The following is a 24,324-nucleotide window of genomic DNA, read 5'->3' as shown; positions in this document are numbered from 1 at the left end:
AATACTGCTTCACGGTGGAAATAGGCGGGGTGGTATAGATTATTGTGATTAATTCTATGGTACTGACCTGTATTCTGGCTTCGTTTAATTTCGTAGTTCTCGCCAGCTCCTCCCTACAGTAAATGTCCGGGTAATGTGACTTTGCGAATGCCGCTTCTAGCTCTGCTAATTGTTCCTGTGTGAAAAGATTCGTAAATGCAATTTAATGCTTCGAAGAATGTTTGAATGTAAATATATAATAGCTGCATTATTCAGGTGAAGTTCCCGAGTTCAGTGGTACCAACGCCTGGGATCCACAATTTTTTTTTTATTGCTTTGATTGGTGGACAAGCTCACAGCCCACCTGGTGTTAAGTGGTTACTGGAGCCCATAGACATCTACAACGTAAACGCGCCACCCACCTTGAGATACAAGTTCTAAGGTCCCAGTGTAGTTACAACGGCTGCCCACCCTTCAAACCGAAACGCATTACTGCTTCACGGCAGAAATAGGCAAGGTGGTGAAACCTACCCGTCCGAACTCACAAGTTGTCATACCACCACTAATTACGCAAATTATAGTTTTGCGGGTTTGATTTTTATTACACGATGTTATTCTTTCACCGTGGAAGTCAATCATGAACATTTGTTGAGTACGTATTTCATAAGAAAAATTGCGAATTTTGCGAACAAGCGACCCTATTTTCACTTTAATCTACTACTACATCATCGTTTGTGTATCCGCAGCCATTATTTTACTAATATTTTGTTTTTTATGTCTTTACGTCAAGTTGGATTAATTTGTTGTGCTACCAATATAGACCCATAGCTATCACCCCGAAATCGCTGAAATAGTAACTAGATCCAAACAACAATGCTTGTTTCTTCGTTGGATGAATGGATAGGCTAATATTTATATGAGTGTTGGACTCCCTAATACTAAAAATTATAAAGTTAATTTTCAATGCCCAGCGAAGTGGACGAGCAGGGCTAGTACCATGTAAGAACAACAATTAACCAAAACTACATTTTTAATTCACGTTCTTCACTAACTGTATTTGATTTGATAACGTGCACTTTTATTGACGTACAGATGAGCAGTCGAACTAATGGTAGACGGTTACCATCGGCTAGCGTGCTAGGGACCCAGCAAGACTATTTATTAGTAGCAAACTCATTTCCTAGTATAAAGATTATTTTCGAGGAATTTTCATGACCTTAAAGGTATGATTTCGAACTACGCTGCACGCAGCAGTGCTGCCGCAGTAGTGTTGTCGCGGCACTACTGGTCCCCATACAATCTCTATAAGCTTATATGAGATTACATTCCGAGCTAGGCAGCAATGTAGCGGCAGCATTACTGCGCGTTAGTGTCGCCCTACCGCCCCGAAAGAACAACGCATTCACGTAGGTACTCTTGCTGTGGCGGCAGACGCGTCACTACCGGGCAGCACTTTAGTGGCAGCTCTGCTGCTTGTTGCCGTTTTTTTCCTACCTAAGCTGATAGCCTTGAGAGACTATTTCAGCGTAACCTTAACTAGGAGGTGAGCTCACGGGGCTCAAACCTGACGACGTTGCTAACACGAACCCTAGCAAGAGTCGTGCTTCCACTGAGAAGATCTCTCGAGAAACTCAGTGGGCTATTGTTGCCGAGTTCGGAATCATACCTTTAGACACAATTCATGTCAACTAAGCAATAAAAAAAAAATTGCCAGTCTAAGTCGTTATCGGACTTGGTGATTTATATGTAATTTCGAAACCGTCGGAGTAACCTGTGTGAATGTTGTTCGATGTCTTCTCCTCGCTGGCGTCGGACATGATGCAGTTGTTGGCGTGTGGCCCGCGTGCTGTGGTCCTAGAGCCGGCGATAGTGCTGAATTACCACTCGACGCACCGGACCCATTCCCACCAGGCTCCGGCTTTAACTTTTTAAACGCTCCCTCTGTTGACAAAAAAGAACATGTATACATACTTAGTCTGGCCATAAATACCGTTACAATTAAAAATAAAAATAAATCTATTGCAAATAACATTTATTACTTTTACAGTGTGTTAGTTTAATACACAAATATAAAACTCTTTCCATGAGAAAAATTTTCACTGCCAATCGTACGGATTGTTTTTGGGACTCCAAATTATCATGGCGTTTAGAGCAAGCCGTACTCTCTAAAACTGACCATAAATCATAATCCAGCGCATTAAGATCGGGACTAGACGACGACCAGTCTTCAGCTCTGATGAAGTCCGAAACGTTCGTTTCCAACCAAGACTGCGTAAGCCGAGCTTTATGACCTGGCGCCGAGTCTTGCTGGAACGATCATTCTTGATTATTGAACATGGTGTTGTTAAGTGGCTTTCCTACCTTCTCAAGAATGGTATCTTGATACACTTGTGCCGATGTTTTGATACCTTTTTCACAAAAGTATGGTTCAGTCACTCCTTCATAGCTAATACCCCACCAAACCATCACTGAAGTCGGATAGTGCCCACGTTGCACTCTGTCGACTAATTGGGAAGCTTCCTTAAAGCTTTGAGCATAAATACGGTCATTTTGTTTGTTAAAATGTTGCTCAATTGTAAAAAGATTCTCATCCGTAAACAAAATTTTTCTATCACCTCCCTTTGCGTACCGCTTCAGTAGTTGTTTCGATTTTAACACCCTATTCTCTTTTAAATTATCAGTTAAGAAATGACCAGTACGTCTCTTATAGGCTGCAAGTCCTAAGTCATCTTTTAAAATACGCGACATGGTTCTAGGTGCTATCTTCATTTCCCGAGATAAAATCTTTTGCTTTCGGACAGGATTTCTTTTCCATTTTCGAATTCTTTCCCTTACTGCTTTGACCACCTTTTTCGTACGAACACTACGTGGACAGCCAGATTTTTTTCTGTCACAAACAGAGGAGGTCTCATTGCACCTATTAATAGCCCGGTACACAAACATTTTACTAATGTCGAGCGTATGGAGAGTTTTAAAAATTGCATTTGGCTCCATACCTACTTTGGGTAATGCAATCACAGCGATTTGGTTCTCTTTATCACCCCACTCCATTTTAATATCGCAAAATATTGAACAATGTATTGGCGCCAAAATGAGAAAACTCAATGAGCAATCATATAAAATGACAGATTCCAAATTCAAATGTAATATTTTGTTTATTTTTAATTCAGTATTTATGGCCAGACTAAGTATACCATTGACTGGTGTCAAGTAGGAATTTCGAGTAAGTTTAAATACATGTGATATTTGTGAGTTTAAATGCGATATTAAAATCATCACTAAAGTCGTCGTGGCCTAAAGGATAAGACGTCCGGTGAATTCGTATCGAGCGATACACCGGTGTTCGAATCTCGCAGGTGGGTACCAATTTTTCTAATGAAATACGTACTTAACAAATTGACTTCCACGGTGAAGGAATAACATCGTGTAATAAAAATCAAACTCGCAAAAATTATAATTTGCGTAATTACTGGTGGTAGGACCTCTTGTGAGTCCGCACGGGTAAGTACCACTACCCGGCCTATTTCTGCCCTGAAGCAGTAATGCGTTTCGGTTTGAAGGGGGGAGCAGCCGTTTTAACTATACTGAGACCTTAGAACGTACATCTCAAGGTGGGTGGCGTATTTACGTTGTAGATGTCTATGGGCTCCAGTAACCACTTAACACCAGGTGGGTTGTGAGCTCGTCCAACCAACTAAACAATAAAAAAACATTTCACTGCAATATTTTATATTTAAGATTTTATTAATTGTCGTTAGTACTCGGTTATTTTGTTTCATCAATGTTGGTGAATTCTCAAGAAAAAACTGAAGAATGAGACTAACACGTAATCAAAGGCTATCAGTTCAGACTTTAAGGAAACCGCATAGGTACTTATTTGCATAAGCGGTTCGTGCGCATCGACCCGCGTGCCGTAGGTCAAGTTCGCGCGGGCCGCACATAATTGTAATTGCGTTGCTTTAACTAACGCTGTTAACAGCCTAATGATTTCACGGCGAGACTCTTGCAAACGCCTGAAGAGATCATCGGGAGGTGGTATTGTTATTTCTTCTAAATTTTTGGAACGAAGTTCCTTATGGGACGATGCGGAGGGTACCCTATCCGGGAAAAAACGTCCGTAACGTAAGATTTTTATTAGTAATGCACACAGTGTACGACTTAACTTTGTAATAACGTACAAAAAATAACATATTTTTTTATCAATTATTGACCACGACCTCAGAGCGTTCGTTTGCGCAATACACTAACTCTTATGCAAACAACCGTGAATGAAGTGTACCACAATAAGTTCGCACGTTACCGAATGACCGTGGGTTGTTGCGAAACCTCCAGTTTTATTTTCTTTATACCTCGAATAGAACTTAAAATTAATATTTTTATAATAAGGAACTTCGTTCCTATCCGGTGTCCCACGACACCACACATCTTTTTTTTAATGTCTGATCATTTTTGTTCTTTTTTTGTGGCTATCTATGGATGAAGGTATGAGTCTATGGATGGTGGTGAAGGCCTGAGGCACAGCTTCGAACGTCTGCGTTGAGTTAATGTAGTGATTGACGAAAGCATTTTATAATATTACTAGCGACCCGCCCTCGCTTCGCTTCGGAAACATCAAAACACACATGAAACAAAAAAAAAAATAAAAAAAAATTTAAAAAAAGTAGCCTATGTTCATCAGGGACAATGTCGGCTTCTAATGGAAAAATAATTTTTCAAATCGGTCCAGTAGTTTCGGAGCCTATTCGAAACAAACAAATCTTTCCTCTTTATAATATTAGTATAGATTGCCTTTTCGTAGCTATTTCGTAGTTCAACAAGGTACAAAAGACTAATAATTTTGAAATAGATGGAACACACAGTTTCCAAGGTGGCAAGGTTGAAATATCTGACACAGAGGTAGCTCAGTGTATTTGTTTGGGTGTAACTAGAAAAGCTACAAAGAGTATGTGCTTTTTTCAATATAGTCAATATTAGGATTAATATTTAATTTTATTACATATGTATGTATTTTATGTGAAGGAGTGTTGAAACACTTTGAATTTCAATTTTATGAGTAAAACATGAATGAAACAAACTTTGCAACTTTAATATCGTGTTCTTGGTAACTCGAAAGATTATATAGCATAAGAAATACCGGATTCATAAATAATTAAAACTAAAAAATCAGTACCAGACACCACTAACAATCGTATAGTAGATTTTAAGTATTTTTAAATAATAGATTGAATGTAAATTTATGATATAAGTGGAATGTTTTACTTCGATTCGTAATTAGAAAATCGATCCCGAGAGACAAACTCGAAAAGCTTTTATACAACATCAAAGATAAAACTCGAAATTCACCGTTTCTGCCTAAAAATTCTCATATTGGCGACATAATCAGTTTACCTTCGGTTTCTCTGAGCTTCTGAATTAAGCGAGGGAGATTTTAAAAGCACTGCCGAAGGTCGGTTTCGAAGTATTCATGCATTCCCTTTGACGGTGTTCCAAGCTACTTACTAATTAAAACGGAGTTAAGTGTTTGCGTCCGCGCTAAGCGGACCTTTTAACGTTTGAAAGGTTGCTTTTTTTCGCTTCTATGTTTTAGGTGCTTTGCTGGCGAACATATTGGTTTCGTTTTACCTGACGTTTTCCTGGGATCCGATTAAGCTATTAGAGAAACGATTTTATTTGCCGTTTTTACCCGCGGTCGTTGACCAAAATGAAAAAGGACTTTGTTTGATATAATTTCTGCGGAAAAAACATCTATTGTTGTAATTTTATTCTAAAACTAAAGGCCCGCTCCGACTCCGCTCGGGTCTTTAACAAAAATTTCAACGATATTTGACGTTGTTTTTATTTTTTAAAATAAAAGAACACTTATTGCGGCATAACTATAATAGTTAGACATTTGCTCTCGCGACACCTTTTGTAAATAATAATGTGTTCTACAAAGTCGTAGTACATTATTTTATTCTATCATCAATAGTTTTCGCAGGGCACGCGATGTAAAGAATATTTAAAGTAATTTTTTTACACCTTGGTTTACATTATTGGAATTTTAGTAAGGATCTCTAATTTTTTTCAAAAAATATTATAGCTCATGTCACTCGGGAATAGTGTTGCTTCCAAACAGTGAAAGAATTTTTCAAATCGGTTCAGTAGTTTCGGAGCCTATTCAATACAAACAAACAAACAAATCTTTCCTCTTTATAATATTAGTATAGAGACAACACGGCGCTATAACTTTGTTTTCGTGGTTTTTGTTTTCTATACTAATATTATAAAGAGGAAAGATTTGTTTGTTTGTTTGTTTCGAATAGGCTCCGAAATTACTGGACCGATTTGAAAAATTCTTTTTCCACTAGAAGCCGACATTGTCCCTGATGAACATAGGCTACTTTTTTTTATTTTATTTTTATTTTATTTTTTTGGTTTCATATGTGTTTTAATGTTTCCGAAGCGAAGCGAGGGCGGGTCGCTAGTATTTAATAACATGCTTACCACTTTATTTCCTATAGCGCGTGTTTTAAGACTAGTTGCATCTGTTTCTTTTTTTAGCAGAACACATCTACAGACTTACACTGTAAGGTGCAAGGCAGAATCGAAACAAAATAATCGAGAACAAACATTCATTATTTACAGAGAAAATTGTAGAACATTTGTCCGTGGGCGTAAAAGAGATTCAATGTAACATGTCATTAGGGGGTCGTAATCCCCTAATTATGACGATTGACATGAAAGCACCATCTGTGGCGGTCGAGAGGTGTCGGATGACTGGATCCGAAGTGTCAAAGTTAAAAGCTGGGGACGCGTTTATTGTTCTACAAAAAAATATGTTGAATAAGAAGACTTTGATAAGGAGATATTCTATAAGAGATTTGTAATTGTTAAATGTTATTAGATTAGTAGTATGGTTTGACACAAAAACATCAAAAACATCTTATATAAACATAAAACCATTTAAAGTTGAATGTATTTTCCGAAAAAACTGATGCTTTGTTACTAGCCATAGTTATAGATCTATAGATCTATACGTGCCATATACCTATATAGCGAAACGCCCTCGCTTCGCTTCGGAAACTGTAATTTATTATTGATTTCTCTACTATTTAATGGATGTTATTATACATATAAACATTCCTCTTTAATCACTCTATCTATTAAAAGAAACTGCATCAAAATCCGTTGCGTAGTTTTAAAGATTTAAGCATACATAGGGATATAGGGACAGAGAAAGCGACTTTGTTTTATACTATGTAGTGATACACATATGTAAGCCGCATGTTAACAAAATTCCAATACTCACTATCTCTAGCACACTCACGTCTTAAGTGAGCATATAATTTAAACATTTTATAAATAGTTCAAGTAAACTATTTAATTACTGTACGGAGTAGGTATAAAATCTAGGTAATAGGAAATATGATTAACATTATGAAGATTTCAATTAGTCATAGATAAGCTGTTCTGAGATACGAATATAATGTGTTCATGTTTTTCAATAAAATCATAATTGTCAATAGTCAACATATTTCACTTGAATAAAGAATTAAAGTTATTTGTTGTGCACTCGAGTGAAGGGCTGGACCACCTCTGGAGCGCCCGAGGGCGCCTAGCCCTCCGACCATCCATATGTCTCCTTCCACTAATAGATTTATAATTGACACAAATGCCACAAATCCACGATTGTCATTGACGTCATTTAATTTTCTGATAACATTTTATATGTTAAGGCATTTATTTCATAGGTCTCTAACTTGTAAGTTTTGCTTAAACAAAGCTATAATTAAAAGTTTTTCGAATGCTTTTCTTTGGGTCATAAATTTCAACCAATTTCTAACACAAAGCAATCTTGTGTGTGAAATGAACAAAATTATCATACTGGTTTTTAAACTGTTCTAAATACAGTTTTAGAATAAAGTCTTCTGAGATCGCGGTAATGGAGTAGTTGTTGCTACTAAAAAAAATTACACGCATTACACCTAAATTGGTTACAAATGATGTGTGTAAATCCAATGAAAATCATAAGCATAGTTCATGATAATTAAAAAATACCTTGATTTCGCATTCTAGTGATGAATATTGTATTGATCAAAACCTTAGTCTCAGCAGCTCTTATCTTTTAATACTTTTCAATTTATTGCAAATGTCGCATTGTCGACTTTTTAAAGTGTCATCTGATACAAAGGGGTCTATCCGTACAATAGGTTTACGGGATTTGTAGGTGCCGTCACTACAATGAACACTCCATTATGTCGAGTACACTCCTACTGTGGATTACTATGCGCATATTGGTTAGTTATTAAGGAGATTATTGTTTTTTTTTAAATTTTTTATTATCGCAGGTTTTTATCACAGATCGTACTTGATTAAAGTTTAATTATTTTATTATTAAATGGCAGTCGGACTCGTCGCCCATTTAACTGCTATTGAAGTATACGGAAATGACAAACTTGCATGCCTCCATGTTGTACCGTTAGATATTGTAATAAATAATTCACGCGCCATATTATATTTCTGGCAAGTTTATTTCATTTCAGAAATCTGGAAGTTTATCTTAAGAAATCTTAGAAGATTCTTCTGAAATTTTATCTGGTGTAAAGTGAAAACTGATACGTAATGATCTAGGAATAGTCACCAATTGTGAAGGCGGCCGTGATGTCATAAACCAAATTAGAGGTATCATTTTCGACGATATTTTTTTATTACCATACGTAATCAGAGAAGCTTATTGGACCTGTAAATAATTTCACAAAAGCTTTTTTCTTCCTAATCTTATTTGTTGTTGCATTTAAAATGATGTAGAAAATAAAAAAGGGAATTTCCGAATGTATAAAACAGAATTATTTGTTACATTACATACCATCAGCTCTGCCGGATGCAGTTAGAAGTGCTTCAACTTTAAACTGTTTTAAAAGAATGGTGAAAGAACACTACTTATCTGCTTAGTGCTGTTTGTTTGCATCGTCATTTATTATTTCCATACTGTTGATCTATTATGTGTATGTAAGTATATTAGTATGTATTGTATGTAAGTATGTATATTGGTATTTAATTGGCATATATTTTGTTTATTGTATGTATATATTTTCTATAATAATGTATTACTATAGTACACCGCAACACACCTGCTATATTTTTATATATTTTCCAGAATTTCTGTAAATTAAAGCGTTGTCTGAAAGAGATCGCTTTTAGCGATAAGACCACCTATTGTACAATTGTATCTGCTTTTTTGATTGTTTTTTGAATGTAAATTGTGTTTTGGTGTGCAATAAAGTGTATTTTCTCTTTCTCTCTCTCTCTCTCTCTCACGTTCATTGGTTGAGGCATTGTAAAATGATAGAATTATAACGGAAACTTAAATATGTCAATTGATAAATTCGTGTTCGTTGACAATTGCTTCCGTGTTATTTGTTGTAAAGGGTTCTCTGTACTTGAATAGGCAGGTGCGAATCACACGCGACCGCCACGCGACTAGGTACGTCAATGGTTACATTTTGAGTGTTAAATCCCCTGGACCCATGATTTACTCTTTAATCCTAGCATGTGTTTGTACTGTATGTATTATTTAATACGTTACGAAGTAAGCTGAGCATTATATTAATGGTTTGATATGATATAACAATATTGAACCTTTCAATTTAGTAAATTCAGTCATCATCTTTTTTTTTATCAGTCTCAGTTTCGATGTTGTCCTTGATTAGATTAAACTGAATGTTAAATAGGTAATAATAAATTATATTTTTCAGTAGGAATGTTGTTTGGAATTTACGAGGTCTATGTTTACAATATATATTTGATTTTGACACAAACAGTCAAAGTCAAAAATGACTGATCCCACCTTTGAATCCGGAATTACTGATTTTTAATAAATATAGATAGATTGGCAGTAGTAACCTTACCACCAGTAAATTGGTAATAGATGCCGCTAAATTTACCACTGGTACACTGTGGATAAATTCAAATGCCTAGACGGTAGAACAACATTAATCGTTGAGCATAAAATGCGCCGCTAGCTAATCAACTTTTCAGCGATAAAAATTGATGACACTCTGTCCCAACTCTAATAAATAGACCGCAAAACAAGAAAATAAAGCAGTGGCTTAAATTGGAGCATTTCCGATTGTCGCACAAAATTAAATGACATAATTTTATAATGTCGGGCTCTTTTTTGCGAACGAATTCTAGATATGCAAAATCTAACGCGCCGTGTTAAGGTTTTAAATAATTCTATATCGAAAAAAATATCTCAAAAAACAATTATTAGTTGCTTTTCATCACATCGATTCATAAAAGTGATTATTAAAAATTCATATGTAAATCTGATATTCAAGTTTGTTTCGATGAAATAGGATTAAAGCTGCTGCTGGTGCAAGGTATTATTCTAAATTTCCACAGAAAAAAATCTCCATGTAAGGATTAGTAAGTAGTAGTAGATGTAAGGATAAGGACATTATGTAGGACATCGTGGCTAGTAAAAGTGAATTCGGCAACGGCAATAACTGGTGAGATAGTGAAAAGGAGAAGCTGGTATCAAATCGAATAATTTCCTAAATTAGTGTCCGTGTGACATACAGGAGAGCTTACAGAGATACTGCAAGTCCTTCTGCGACTTCAACGGTTTCGATCTGTGAGATTGGAATCTCTTTTGATTCAATCCGCTCGACTCTGTAGGATGTGAAAAAGAAGTACCTAGTTATCTGGGAAGTTGGCGCGAGCAGTTCCAAATCTACGCGAGGTTCTGCGCTTTTAAAAGTAAAAGTCAGTGTCTTTATCTAACGTGATCTACTCTCTCGCCATTTTCAGGAAGCATTTGCGTAATAATTTTTTCTCCAAGTGACAAATTCTCAAAAGCTTTGGAATGAGCTCACCTCCACGGTGTTTCCCGAGCGCTATGACATGTCCTTCTTCAAACGAGGCTTCTGGAGAGTATTAAGCGGTAGGCAAGGGCTTGGCTTTGCCCCTGGCATTGCTGAAGTCCATGGGCGACGGTAACCACTCACTATCAGGTGGGCCGTATTCTCGTCTGCCTACAAGGGCAATAAAAAAAAGAAGGAATCTAAATACTATCTAAACGGTGAGTTATAGTGAAACTTAAAACCGGGGCATAACGATTAGAATTCTTCCATGCTTTTTTTTATTGCTTGATTGGGTGGACGAACTCCCAGCCCATCTGGTGTTAGGTGGTTACCGGAGCCCATAGACATTTACAACGTAAATGCGCCACCCACCTTGAGATATAAGTTCTAAGATCTCAAGTATATTTACAAAGCCATGCAGCGGATGTGGAAACTTGGCGGGACGTCTTCATACATGTGGATTGTGTGTGATTGATTCACAAGGGGATTCTGTTTAATTTTGACAAATTCGTAATTTTGTCTAGAATTAGTAACTACATATTTATGTTAAAAACAATCGATAATTTCAAATAATTATAAAAATAATGACAAGTAATCGTTCTGATATTGTTTGTTATTTTCACAACAAATTATTTAAATTCAAATATTAATAAATAGTCTTTCATCTATAACACCAGGATTCGGCGTAGAATGTTCATGTTCGTGAGTACTGTATATATTCAATGCACATTTAGTACGTGTATCGTACATGCCCGAACTGGAAACCGAAGTCGCTTGAAAATTCAGCCTTCGCTCCCGGCACCGCGGAGGGTTGTACAAACTAGGGCTGTCACGACATTACCGAAATTCAAACGAATATTAGGGCTACAACAATTCGGTAGTGCTAGTTTATGAAAACAATGTATAGACTTTATGTTTTAATTTTATTATTTAATATACTAGATATGCATTAAAACTATTTGTACTATTTGATCCCGCGTTTTTAATTTCATTGTCTTCATTGTCATCTATAAACAGTCGATGTCGCCCTAAGCACGTCAATACGGATCCTCCCAATCCATTAACGGTGCTTTTATGTACCACAAGCACCGGTCACCGTCCTCGGCGAACCCGTTGCATGCGACGAAGGACTCGACGAGTAAATGAACCCATAGACACAGCACACTGAGTTTCTCGCCGGATCTTTAGACGCGATTCCGATCCGGTGGTACATTTTGCGAAGCACTGCTTTTGCTAGGGCCAATGTTAGCAACACTTCCGGTTTGCTCACTTACACGTTAGAGTGAAGCTGAAATAGCCTCTCAAGGCTATCAGCATGGGTAGGAAAAAAAGAAAAAAGAATCTTAATATCCGCTTTTACCAAGCTCCAGGCTGAGCTCGTGCTCGTCCACCTGTCCTGGTTAAGCTGGAAAGGCCTCCCGGCCACAACTAACACTACCTTCCAAAAAAAAGCACTTTTTTTATTGCTTAGATGGGTGGACGAGCTCACAGCCCACCTAATGTTAAGTGGTTACTGGAGCCCATAGACATCTACAACGTAAATGCGCCACCCACCTTGAGATATAAGTTCTAAGATCTCAAATATAGTTACAACGGCTACCCCACCCTTCAAACCGAAACGCATTACTGCTTCACGTCAGAAATAGGCGGGGTGGTGGTACCTACCCGTGCGGACTCACAAGAGGTCCTACCATCAGTTAACTTGTTGAATTATGACTTAAATTTTTAGCTAAAAAATTGTAAGCAATCACTCAGTTTGCGGGAAAGAGAGGGCATATTCCAATGATCGTGATACCTCGTTCAATATCAAATCCACGTGTATCAGAACATAACTAGCGGATTTAAATTATTCGTTCAAAGTACGTATGACTTTTACTAATTATTCTCTTCTCTCAAATTGATGAACACGACATCACTCCACTAATTGTAACGCTAATTTGTCCCATTATATATATCTGTGGTAAAATCTTCTTCCATAGCTCTCGAGGGCAGAAGGGTAAAATCAATTATTTTTCAATTGTGTAATAAAGTTAACAGCCATTATGACTATAACATAATTTTGATGATCGTTTTGTTGATTGTAGGAACGTAGACGCACAGTGAATAACATATTTGAATTCAAGAATGAATATTTGAGATGTGTATTTTTTCTGTAATATTAGTCTAATTACTATTTGGAATGGATCGTTCTCGTTGATATGAATATGGTACATGTTAAATTGGCATGCCATCATACAATAAGAATATAAAATATTAAAGTAATAGATATACGAGGCGCGTGGCATCCCTAGTTTTTGGGAAGGTATGGGGTCAGCGGGCGAGTGCGGGGAGAGGTCGTTAGTGACATTTCGTATTCATGACGTCACCCGCGGGCCGATTGTTTGCGATATTACTAGCCTAATTGAAATTGTAATTATACGCACATATTCCGGGCAGCAGTGTCTACGTGTTACTTAGCGGGTTTTGTTAGGACAATGAAGTAATTGAACTGTGCTAGACTAGTATTGAATACTGAATTAGATGGTAAAGATTTGATCATTTGAATTTATATTAATCAGGAGATATTGAATGGTATATGGTCATTTTTTATTTGTTCATGAACTATTTATCAAATTGAAGACAAATAACAAGTAACCTTGTGAACAGATGATACAGAGAAAGAGATGGAAGAATACTTCATATTGCATTCAAAGCTCTCAGCGTGCTGAAATTCTCTTTACATATATTTTAAAGGTGAAAGTTTTTATGTTGGGATGTTTTATTTAATCGCGCAAATATTACTGAATGGAATTGGATAAATGTTTGTACAGAGATAGTTTATAGTCTAAATTAGCTCTCTCTCTACATGAGCTTTCGTCTCGAAGCTCTGTTACAAAAATCAGCAAGTATATAATGAGTTTTTATTCAGGTTGCCATTCCATCAAATCCATCAAATAGCCTCAGGGCGACCTCGTGTTTGTTTTTCTGTGTCATTGTAACTGAATGAAAGCTATTCTGTTGACGTAACCAATATTAGTACCATTGACGCTGTCTTTCACGTATTTTCTTTGGGATATTTGAATTATTTGCCTTTGAAATCTTTTCTCATATTATTAGGGCTGGAGGTAATTGCTGGGGATGTTATGAACCGCCAACCGCATTACAGACCCATCTTACAGAACTTCGGACATGTTGGTAGGAAGGACGAAGACAACCTTGAAAAACTGGTGATTACTGGCAAAGCGGAAGGAAAGAGAGGGCGGGAGCGCAGCCCGATGCGTTAGTATAATCAGGTCCGCATCACCCTCGATTCCACCGTCTACGAGGCTCTCAGAGTAGCCGAAACCAGGATGAGATGGCACAGCATTGTCAGGACGAAAGTCATGGATGGAGGGGGTCATGACCTTCAAGCACGAGGAGTGCGACTGGAGGGGAAGATTGTTAGTGCACCTATTAATCGATTTTAAAGTATTAAAATATCGGTACCCATTCGTATTTATGATCGATTTAAATGAATTTGAAGTCGTCGTGGCCTAAAGGATAAGACGTCCGGTGCATTCGTATCTTGCGATGCACCGGTGTTCGAATCCCGCAGGCAAGTATCAGTTTTTCTAATGAAATACGAACCTAACAAATGCTCACGATTGACTTCCATGGTGAAGGAATAATATCGTGTAATAAAAATCAAAACCCGCAAAATTATAATTTGCGTAATTACTGTGGGTGGGACGTCTTCTGAGTCCGCACGGATAGGTATCACCACCCTGCCTATTTTTGCCGTGAAGCAGTAATGCGTTTCGGTCTGAAGTGTAGCCCAGCCTTTGTGACTATGCTGAGATCTTCGAACTTATATTTCAAGGTGGGTGGCGCATTTACGTTGTAGATGTCTATGGACTCCAGTAACCACTTAGCACCAGATGGGCTGTGACGAGCGTCCACCCAACTAAGCAATTAAAAAAAAAAAAAGAGAATCTACGAGAACCACCGCAGCTTTTTAAAAACACCGCCGATCGCCCACCTTCGTTACATTCTTCATCTCCTTATATCCTCATCTACTCCGTCATATATTGGTTGGGGAAAAAGTTTCTCCGCATTTTTTAAGAAAATTCACACCATTTTTTAATATAGTTTATTTACATTTAATTTAACTAAAGAATGTAGGTACCATATTGTTAGATAACTGTTTGCCATCTTGTAGGTAGGTCCATGATCCCATTGCTATACAAACTTTGGGGCTTCTGATCAAAATACCGTGACAATTGGTTTTAGCAATCCTCTCGTGATGTTAGCCTGACACTGCCTAAAGAATTCTGAAGAAACTGAAACAGGTGGAAATCTGAAGGTGCAAGGTCAGGACTATACGGACGGCGGATGCATTAACACCTCCCAGCCAAGCTCTCTTTAATTTTTGCTGAGTGGCTAAAGATGTGTGAGGTCTAGCGTTATCATGATGAAAAACCACACCCCTTCTGATGATTAATTTCGGCCGCTTTCTCTCAACTTCTTGTTTTAATCTCATCAGTTGTTCGCAGTAGAGTTCAGGATCGATGGTCCTCCCTGGTGGTAACAGCTCATAATGAATAATGCCCTTCCAATCCCACCACACACACAGCATCACCTTGTTGCGAGTTAACCCGGGTTTCGCCACAGTCTGTGAAGCCTGACCGGTCTTTAACCACGACCTTTTTCGGACGTTCTTGTCGTACGTGATCCACTTTTCATCACCAGCTATCAGCTTCTTCAAAAATGGTTCGGTTTCACTACGTCGTAATAAAGAATCACAAATGAGTACACGGTTCATTAGGTTTCTTTCAGTAAACTCGTGAGATACCCAAATATCGAGCTTTTTTGTGTACCCAGTTTTTTTCATATGCGCCAAAACTATTTTGTGGTCAATTCCCAGCTCTTCAGCTACGTCGTAACTACTGATATGCCGATCTTGTTCCACTTTTTCAAAAATGGCATCCATTTTATCCGTAATAGGGCGACCAGAGTGACGTGCATCTTTGATATCAAAATTTCCGGATTGAAAACGCTTAAACCAAATTTGTTTTACTCTCACAGACACTGCACTAGGTACACACATATACATAAATATATAAACATCGCAAATTTTTTTCGCGGCTTGCGTTGCATTTTTACCTTTTTGGTAGTAACATTTTAAAATGTATAGATTTTTTTCATTAGATTCACTCATCTTGACAGTACGAAAAATGAATAAAAATCACACATTTTCCTAATTTGAATTTGGAATTATCTTCTTTAAAATTTAAACTTTTAATGATACCAAAACCAGCCAGATACAAATATTATAGCCAAAGAGATTTGATTACAAGCTCTTACATACTATCGAAAAGACTTTTTCCCCAACCTATTATATATACTATTTCTTCTATCTCAAGTGTATGAGCGTTCAAGTTTTTTGTTATAAAATGACAGATTTCTATACATTTCTCTTAGCGATCAAAATACTTTATTGTAACTTTTCGCAGACGTGGTTACGGCCAACCAATAGGAAAGAGGTCATCGTCGCTAATGGACACAAATTGTTGTATACCACTGAGGTACTTCATCAAACCTCGTTTGAAGAAGGCCTTATCATAACGCTCAGGAAATACCGTGGAGGCAAGTTCATTCTCAAGCCAGATGGTATATAGCATGTTACGTGGATATTATAGCAAAAATTCTTCAGAGAATTCTCCCATGCCACATACAGTACAGAACACCCAGAGAACTGAAGTCCGTCTGTTGGTTCAGAGGTTCCAAGCGATCTGAGAAAACGGAACTATTGACATTCCAAACGGCTTTCTTCTGCTTGGAACCAAATATTATTATAGAAGCTCTCACCTAGCGATGAGAGCCGAACTTCACACGAGCCGTATATTATGATCTGTAATGCATAAGTCTTCGTCCAAACGAATGGTTCCCCTTGGCTCGGTTGAGGATTAGCAGTATTCTACTTTCTAAATTACTTCGATTTTAGATACAACTCGTAATGTCGGTCATACGAGTAGTAATCCCAATTCCATCGAAAGGTTGCAGGCGACTTCTAGATTTTACGATCGTAAGGCCCTCTAGTGGATACTTTAAAGACATCAATAAACTGTCAACATTTAAAATCTTCTCAACGGCTAAGTATTTCCGTTGATCACGAATCAGTCAGTGAATTAGGACAAGTGATTGTGTTGTCATTTGAAACGTATATGCCGCAAATTGAGCAGATAATTAAATAAAAACAAAAATAATTGAAGAATCAATTTTTTTGATCTGTTTTTTTTTTATATCAATGAATTAGAAATGATTCTTTTATTCGTTTCAAATTCTTTTCCTCATTTTTTTTTTTTTTATATTTAAGTAATCTTTTAATAAAGCATGATGAGATTAACGAAAGTTTTTTGTTATACATTTGATCGTTTCAAAACTGGATTCGATTCGTGAAATACAAAGGATACTAGTTTTGTTGAACGTCTGGTTTTTCATTTTATATAAATTGTTTTTATAATAATTGCATTTTATATAGTTGTTATATCCATATTTTCGCGTAAACATATCGATCAGTCTCCGGAGAGGTGGCTGATGTGTCTCCACGTTCGTCACGTTGCACGCTAATTAATATACTATAGCAATATTCCGAAAATATATTATATGAATAACAAATATCTTTTTGAGGTACTCACGCGCGACTTTTCTTACGTTGCGGAAATAAGTCAAAAACGTTTTTGAACCATCTTCCAACATCACACAATAACAATCGGTTAACTTTATCGAACAATTTAAATAAGTAATCAAATAAGAAGCAATAATATACATATGTACATAAGCAAACTAATAAATTATCATTTTTATTTATTAAGAATAAAGTATTGATAATTGGTAATATTATTATTTTTTGTTTTATATCATGCATTACGATTCATTAATTCTTTATGTTGACTTCTAGCAGTGTTGTTGCTGACAGATATACTTAGTCTGGCCATAAATACTGTTACAAAGGAAAACAAAAAAAAATCTATGGCAAATAACATTTATTACTTTTACTGTGTTAGTTTAATACAGAAATATAAAACAATTTAAAGTATAAAAAGCTTATTCGAAGTGGTCTCCATTGGCTGCAATACAGTCCTTTAAACGTTGAGGCCAGTTATCAATAGAAGCACGCACTCTTTCCATGAGAAAAATTTTCACTGCCAATCGTACGGATTGTTTTTGGGACTCCAAATTATCATGGCGTTTAGAGCAAGCCGTACTCTCTAAAACTGACCATAAATCATAATCCAGCGCATTAAGATCGGGACTAGACGACGACCAGTCTTCAGCTCTGATGAAGTCCGAAACGTTCGTTTCCAACCGACTGCGTAGACCGAGCTTTATGACCTGGCGCCGAGTCTTGCTGGAAGGACCATTTTTGATTATTGAACATGGTGTTGTTAAGGGGCTTCACTACCTTCTCAAGAATGGTATCTTGATACACTTGTGCCGATGTTTTGATACCTTTTTCACAAAAGTATGGCCCAGCCACTCCTTCATAGCTAATACCAAACCATCACTAAAGGCGGATAGTGACCACGTTGCACTCTGTCGACTAATTGGGAAGCTTCCTTAGAGCTTTGAGCATAAATACGGTCATTTTATTTGTTAAAATTTTGCTCAATTGTAAAAAAATTCTCATCCGTAAACAAAATTTTTCTATTACCTCTCTTTGCGTACCGCTTCAGTAGCTGTTTCGATTTACCACCCTATTCTCTTTTAAATTATCAGTTAAGAAATGACCAGTACGTCTCTTATAGGCTGCAAGTCCTAAGTCATCTTTTAAAATACGTGACATGGTTCTAGGTGCTATCTTCATCTCCCGAGATAAAATCTTTTGCTCTCGGACAGGATTTCTTCGAATTCTTTCCCTTACTGCTTTGACCACCTTTTTCGTACGAACACTACGTGCACGGCCAGATCTTTTTCTGTCACAAACAGAGGAGGTCTCATTGCACCTATTAATAGCCCGGTACACAAACATTTTACTAATATCGAGCGTATGGAGAGTTTTAAAAATTGCATTTGGCTCCATACTTACTTTGTGTAATGCAATCACAGCGATTCGGTTCTCTTTATCACCCCACTCCATTTTAATATCGCAAAATATTGTACAATATATTGGCGCCAAAATGAGAAAACTCAATGAGCAATCATATAAAAATGACAGATTCCAAATTCAAATGTAATATTTTGTTTATTTTTAATTATAACAGTATTTATGGCCAGACTAAGTACATACATATATATAACTTTAAATATATAGATTCTTTAGATACTTAAAGCCGAAGGTCTTGATGAGATTATCATCGTTTGTTGTTTGTTATGGAGATTACACTGCACGGAATAAAGGTCGTTGAGTTTGTTTTGTCGGTTCACCTTAGATCTGTAGCTCTTCTTAGTAAAGTAGACTTTGACTTTCAATAAAGAAGTTTAATGCCAAGCGAATTGAAATAAAATATTTTAAATTTTCATCGTAAAAATACCACGATAGAACCAAATAGTACTAAGTAATTCTTGAAGTTCGATGTTAGTAAGGTATGTAAAGGTACCTGTTATCAATATACCTGTGTTGTCATGCAAGGATCTACTGAGTGGAGGTGCTGGAGGCGTGGCGGTGTGTTCCCCTCCGTACAGACCGCCGAATTCTTCCGCCGATGATGAAGAAGCGTTGCTGCACTTACGGCTCTTGTCGGGCGTGTATTTGCTCTCGCCGCCAGAAGTGAGGAACTTGGCATCCGCCTGGTGTTCGTCCAGCAAGCCAGGTACACCGAGCAATCCTCCCACCAGGTTCGGCCGCAACTCCTCCATGATCTTAGAGCCTTGTCCGCAGCCACCGCCACCCGTGAAGTTGAGTTGGCGGCTGAAGAAGGCCGGGAAGATGTTGAACTGCTGCGGGTCCGGCAGGGCGGCGAGAGGCGGCGCGTGAGGCTCGCCGGCCCCCGCGCACGCCGTGCTCTTGAACTCCACCGTGCTGTGGCCGGCGCGCTGGCTTAGCGAGCAGCGCGGCTCTCCCGCGCTCTTCACTTCGACTTCGTTACACTCGCCGTCGCCGTCGGCTCGGCTCCGACGCTCACTGACTAACCACATTATAGTGACGTCGTGCGACGCGTATCGGCCGCGCCGCCCCGCGCGTTAATTGTTCGCGACTGCGCGACAGAAACTCACGTCGCCCGCCCAGGGGTGAGACAGAAACAGCCTGCGCCCGTCCCCGTAATCGATGTAAAATCTTTATAGGGATGCTGCGTCTCGTTCACCCTCGTCGCGAGACGCGTACCAGCGGGGGCGGGCCCATGGGGCGGCAGGATCGTCCGTCGCTTCTGATTGGCGGCGTCCGACTCGACGCCCGCACCGCTCCGGGCGAGATACGCTTTTCTTTGTTTTATTGTCCCACGGCTTCTCGTCGATCTTGCGTTTAAAGTTTATGCATTGCACCATGTTTTGTTTCACAAAACGTAAAATCATGTATGGAATTCTTAAAGCAAAACACGCATTCTTTTAGAGAATACAAGACGTTATTTGTGTGTGTAAATTGCTTTGGTTGTTAATATTATAGTTTATATCAGTATTATTTAAATATATGTATATCGCAGTCTAATACCCTAAAATGTAGTATTAAAAGCAAACATGATCGACAAGTGTCCAAGATCCATTTTAGAGATAGCAGCCCTTTTGCACAGAGCCCCTGTTCATTACGGCTATGAATATCATTAGCTGTATCAAGTTCTCTCACTTTGTAATGAGATCAACGAATAGATACCGCAGATAAATTCGGTACTAACCGAAATTGTTATTTAATATTCAAAGATATCTATCACGGTATTGAATTATTTTTATTTCATTGGCAGAATGTTTTACTATGTTTCAAGGGTTCGGATATACAATTTTGATCACACTGAACCTGAGTTTTGTTATACGGAAACGAGAGGAGTCATCCACTAGTCCGTGTGGAGTAGCCGGAACGAGCTCCAAGAGAACTCCATCCGCTGGAGCTGCAACTCTTCCTCACTTGAGAATGAAGTCTGCAGCAATGACTTCGGAGTGTAGTATCAACGTGGACGAATTTTACTGAACAGCATCAGTGCTGCTGACGAGAGTGCTTCTGTTGTCGTCATTGCTTGTGGTGCAACCAGCCTGCCCGAAGACCTTATTATTTGTTTTCGTTTGTTTTTTCATAAATTAAAATACATGAAATTTACATCTGTGTGTATTTGTTTTATTATTTACATCTATGTGTTATTTTCATTACCGCACGAAATGCCTTGACATATCCATTATTAAAAAAACAAATCTATTGGGAAATTAGTTTTTAATTATTTAATCTTTGTATGTTGAAAATAAAACTGAAAAACGCTTATTTAAATACTTAACTAAAGAAATAACTTAAATAAATACGGCTTAAAAACTAAAAAATAAATCACCAGAAGAGCTCATGGTCCACCTGCTTTCTTATTTATTGTTTAGATGGGTGGATGAACTCACAGCCCACCTAGTATTAAGTGGTTATCGGAGCCCATAGATAACTACAAGGTAAATGCCGCCACTCACCAGACACCCTGCCACCAGAGGTTCTAAATGGTTAATGAGAGCCGTAGAAATTACAGCCATTTAACGCGGCGTCCACCCTAAGACATGAGGTCGAATATTTAATTGTATACGGCTGTATCATCCTTCGAAATGGAACCTATGACCGCTTTACAGTAGAAATAGACACAATTGTGGTGTCTGTCCGTGTGCGCTAACAATACGTCCTACCGCCAGTAAATTTTCATCAGAAATTAATTTAGTGATGCGACTATGCCTGATTCAAATCTCGCATGTAATTTTCCTCAAAAAATATGCATTTGATTCTAATATGACTATGAAACATTATCGTGTCATAAAATAAACTACGCAAAAAAAAAAATTAAGTTCGCGTATTAGTCCGCGCGAATTCGCAACAGTTGAGAGCTATTTACCAAATACCAAAAAATGAAATGGTTGAGTTCTTGATCTTTTTGTAAAAACACCTTGCTGATATATGTCTGGGCTTTCAACATATCCTGCTTACAACGAAAGAATGTGACGGTTTTTATGAAACACTGTTAAATAACATTTAAAAAATCTCGAAAAACATTTCAGAATCAAACTATTTGATCGAGTTCCTTCGCTAATTTGTAGATATTAGATGTTTAAAACAATTCGCGCATATAAATTAGACGGAAGGCAAAGTAGAATTCTACTTATAAACTAAAAGGAAGTTTCGGGGGGTGTAAGTCGGGGAGAAGTGAAATGTCTTAGAACTTTATTAGTAGTTTTAATTGATTCCCCGCTCCTTGAAGTAAGACTTCGGCTTAAGCCAACTTCAGAGAGAAATGTTAGTGTAAACTTGACTGTGGATATATTATGTACGTATAGTTCGATATAAGATATCTAAGTCGCTCGTTGGATTTTTGTTTCACTGTTTTATTAGCCACTTTCCTAATAAAATATTAGATAGTATTGTTTTTCGTATTACCATAGACGTAAAGACCACACAAATCATAACCTACTGCTTACTATTAAAAGAGAGAGAGCTTGTTAAGCTTGTTGTTGTTGTGAAGAGATATTTGAATTCGAACCTCAGTATCGAGTGCTCCTTTTTTTATAGTCAAACAAAAATTATTTATTTCATTGAATGCGCTAGAATCTCGTGTATTTGTGTGGTTAATTAGCTCATGGGAAGGATGGACGCCACGCTCTACAGAGATCTCCCATAGCCCATTATCTAAATTAGTTAGAGGAAAGATTCGCAACTTACTCAGGAGCCCTAAACTTTTAATGGTGGCAAAAACTTTTGTCCTGACGTAGAGTGTACTAATGTGTTTTTAGAGCTTTGTTTCCAAGAGCTGATGATCTTTACAAATATACGTTTCTTGGTTGAATGTATATTAGTTTTGTAATGGATGGATATTTAGAAAAAAGAAAAAAAATGTTTATTTATTGACCGCAAAAACATGATGTGGGCTATACCTACACGTATATAACTTTAGTTATAATTTTGTGATTCTCAATTTAATGTCATAAAGCCGATATAAATAAATAAATATAAATATTAAATATTTACTAACAATCACGCCACGTTAACTGGTCCCGTGATAAGTTCGTAAAGAACTTGTGTTACAGGTACCAGATAACGGAAATAAATGTAAGATTTTTATTATACACATACATATATTTAATATACATCCATAACCCTGGAAAAGACATTTATATTTATCATACAAATATCATCCCTTGGCGGGATTCGAACCCGCGACGCCCTTGTGTAGTGACCATGTCACTTACCACTACACCAGACGGCCGTTAAATGAAAATGTAAATGGGCCTTGAAACGTTTTATCCATTGGCTTAGAATAAACGCTTTATTCATTTATTATAGAAATGATATGATTCAACGTATGAATATGATTTTTTTTCTTCTTTTTTCTTTTTATTGCCCTTGTAGGCAGACGAGCATACGGCCCACCTGATGGTGAGTGGTTACCGTCGCCCATGGACTTCAGCAATGCCAGGGGCAGAGCCAAGCCGCTGCCTACCGATGACTGCTAGTCATAATGCATGTACGAGTATATGATTAAACATATTAGTATCCAATTCTTAAATTACAATAATATTATAACATCTATAATAGCTTGGTATATTTTAATATATTGGAATTTGATTAGAATTACTGGACGGTAATCTGATTTAAAAAATGGTATTATTAATTTCCGCATCCATCAGTTCACATTTGATCGTACAACTCACTTTACAAATCAATAATGTTCCATCTAAGCAATAAATAAAAACAGTTTTAATTAAATTTAAAACAAATTTTGTACCGTATGTTCCATGGGGAGTGCTCTGAGGAATTGTTCGAGATGATACCGGCATCTCGTTTTTACCATCGCACTGCCCGCCACCGGAGTAGAGTTCATTCACAGTGCGTTTCCAGAGGTCTTTTTTGCCACGTACCATCCGGCTATGGAATGAGCTCCCCTCCACGGTGTTTCCCGAGCGCTATGACATGTCCTTCTTCAAACGAGGCTTGTGCAGAGTATTAAGCGATAGGCAGCGGCTTGGCTCTGCCCCTGGCATTGCTGAAGTCCATGGGCGACGGTAACCACTCACCATCAGGTGGGCCGTATGCTCGTCTGCCTAAAAGGGTAATAAAAAAAAAAAATTACTACTCTACTGTTGTTTACGTGTTCACCATGCAGGAGCTACAGGAAGGATCTCACTTTGTGAGATTTCTTAGTTTCTTCTTTCTTAGTATGGTATTAATATTTAACGTATAACTATCGCAAAGGTAAATAAGCAATTATTGACTAAATCAAAAACCTATTTAAAAAGAAAAGTACATGTAAAATTTTAAACAGTATGGAACATAAAATATTCCAGTTCCCAAAAGCTATGCCAGACATGTTGTCTAATCCGATTTGTACGGATGTGTTTTTTTTCTTCATGAAAGTTGTCATGGTTGTTGAGATTTGTT

The 24,324-nt window shown here is 37.5% G+C and overlaps 1 protein-coding gene across 3 annotated transcripts in view; it reads right to left on the bottom strand.

The window, feature by feature from the left end:
• The window catches only part of LOC114246387 (uncharacterized), a 34,375-nt gene extending 13,995 nt beyond the window's left edge, over positions 1–20,380 (bottom strand). The window contains exons 1-3 of one of the 3 annotated variants that reach the window (XM_089734652.1): positions 19,514–20,380; positions 1,751–1,920; positions 68–175 (exon numbers count right to left, since the gene is read on the bottom strand). In XM_089734652.1, coding sequence (XP_089590778.1) covers positions 68–175; positions 1,751–1,920; positions 19,514–19,919 — 684 coding nt within the window. In that variant the 5' untranslated portion in view covers positions 19,920–20,380. Of the gene's footprint in view, positions 1–67; positions 176–1,750; positions 1,921–19,396 lie in introns of all 3 variants that reach the window. The other 2 variants (XM_028178878.2, XM_089734651.1) reach the window with 2 other exon arrangements.
• Between the last annotated feature and the right edge of the window lie 3,944 nt (positions 20,381–24,324).

This window comes from Bombyx mandarina, chromosome 18, assembly GCF_030267445.1.
Source record: "Bombyx mandarina strain Sakado chromosome 18, ASM3026744v2".
Lineage (NCBI taxonomy): Eukaryota > Metazoa > Arthropoda > Insecta > Lepidoptera > Bombycidae > Bombyx > Bombyx mandarina.
Note: the sequence above shows the minus strand (reverse complement) of the source record. Positions and strands in the feature narration are given on the sequence as shown.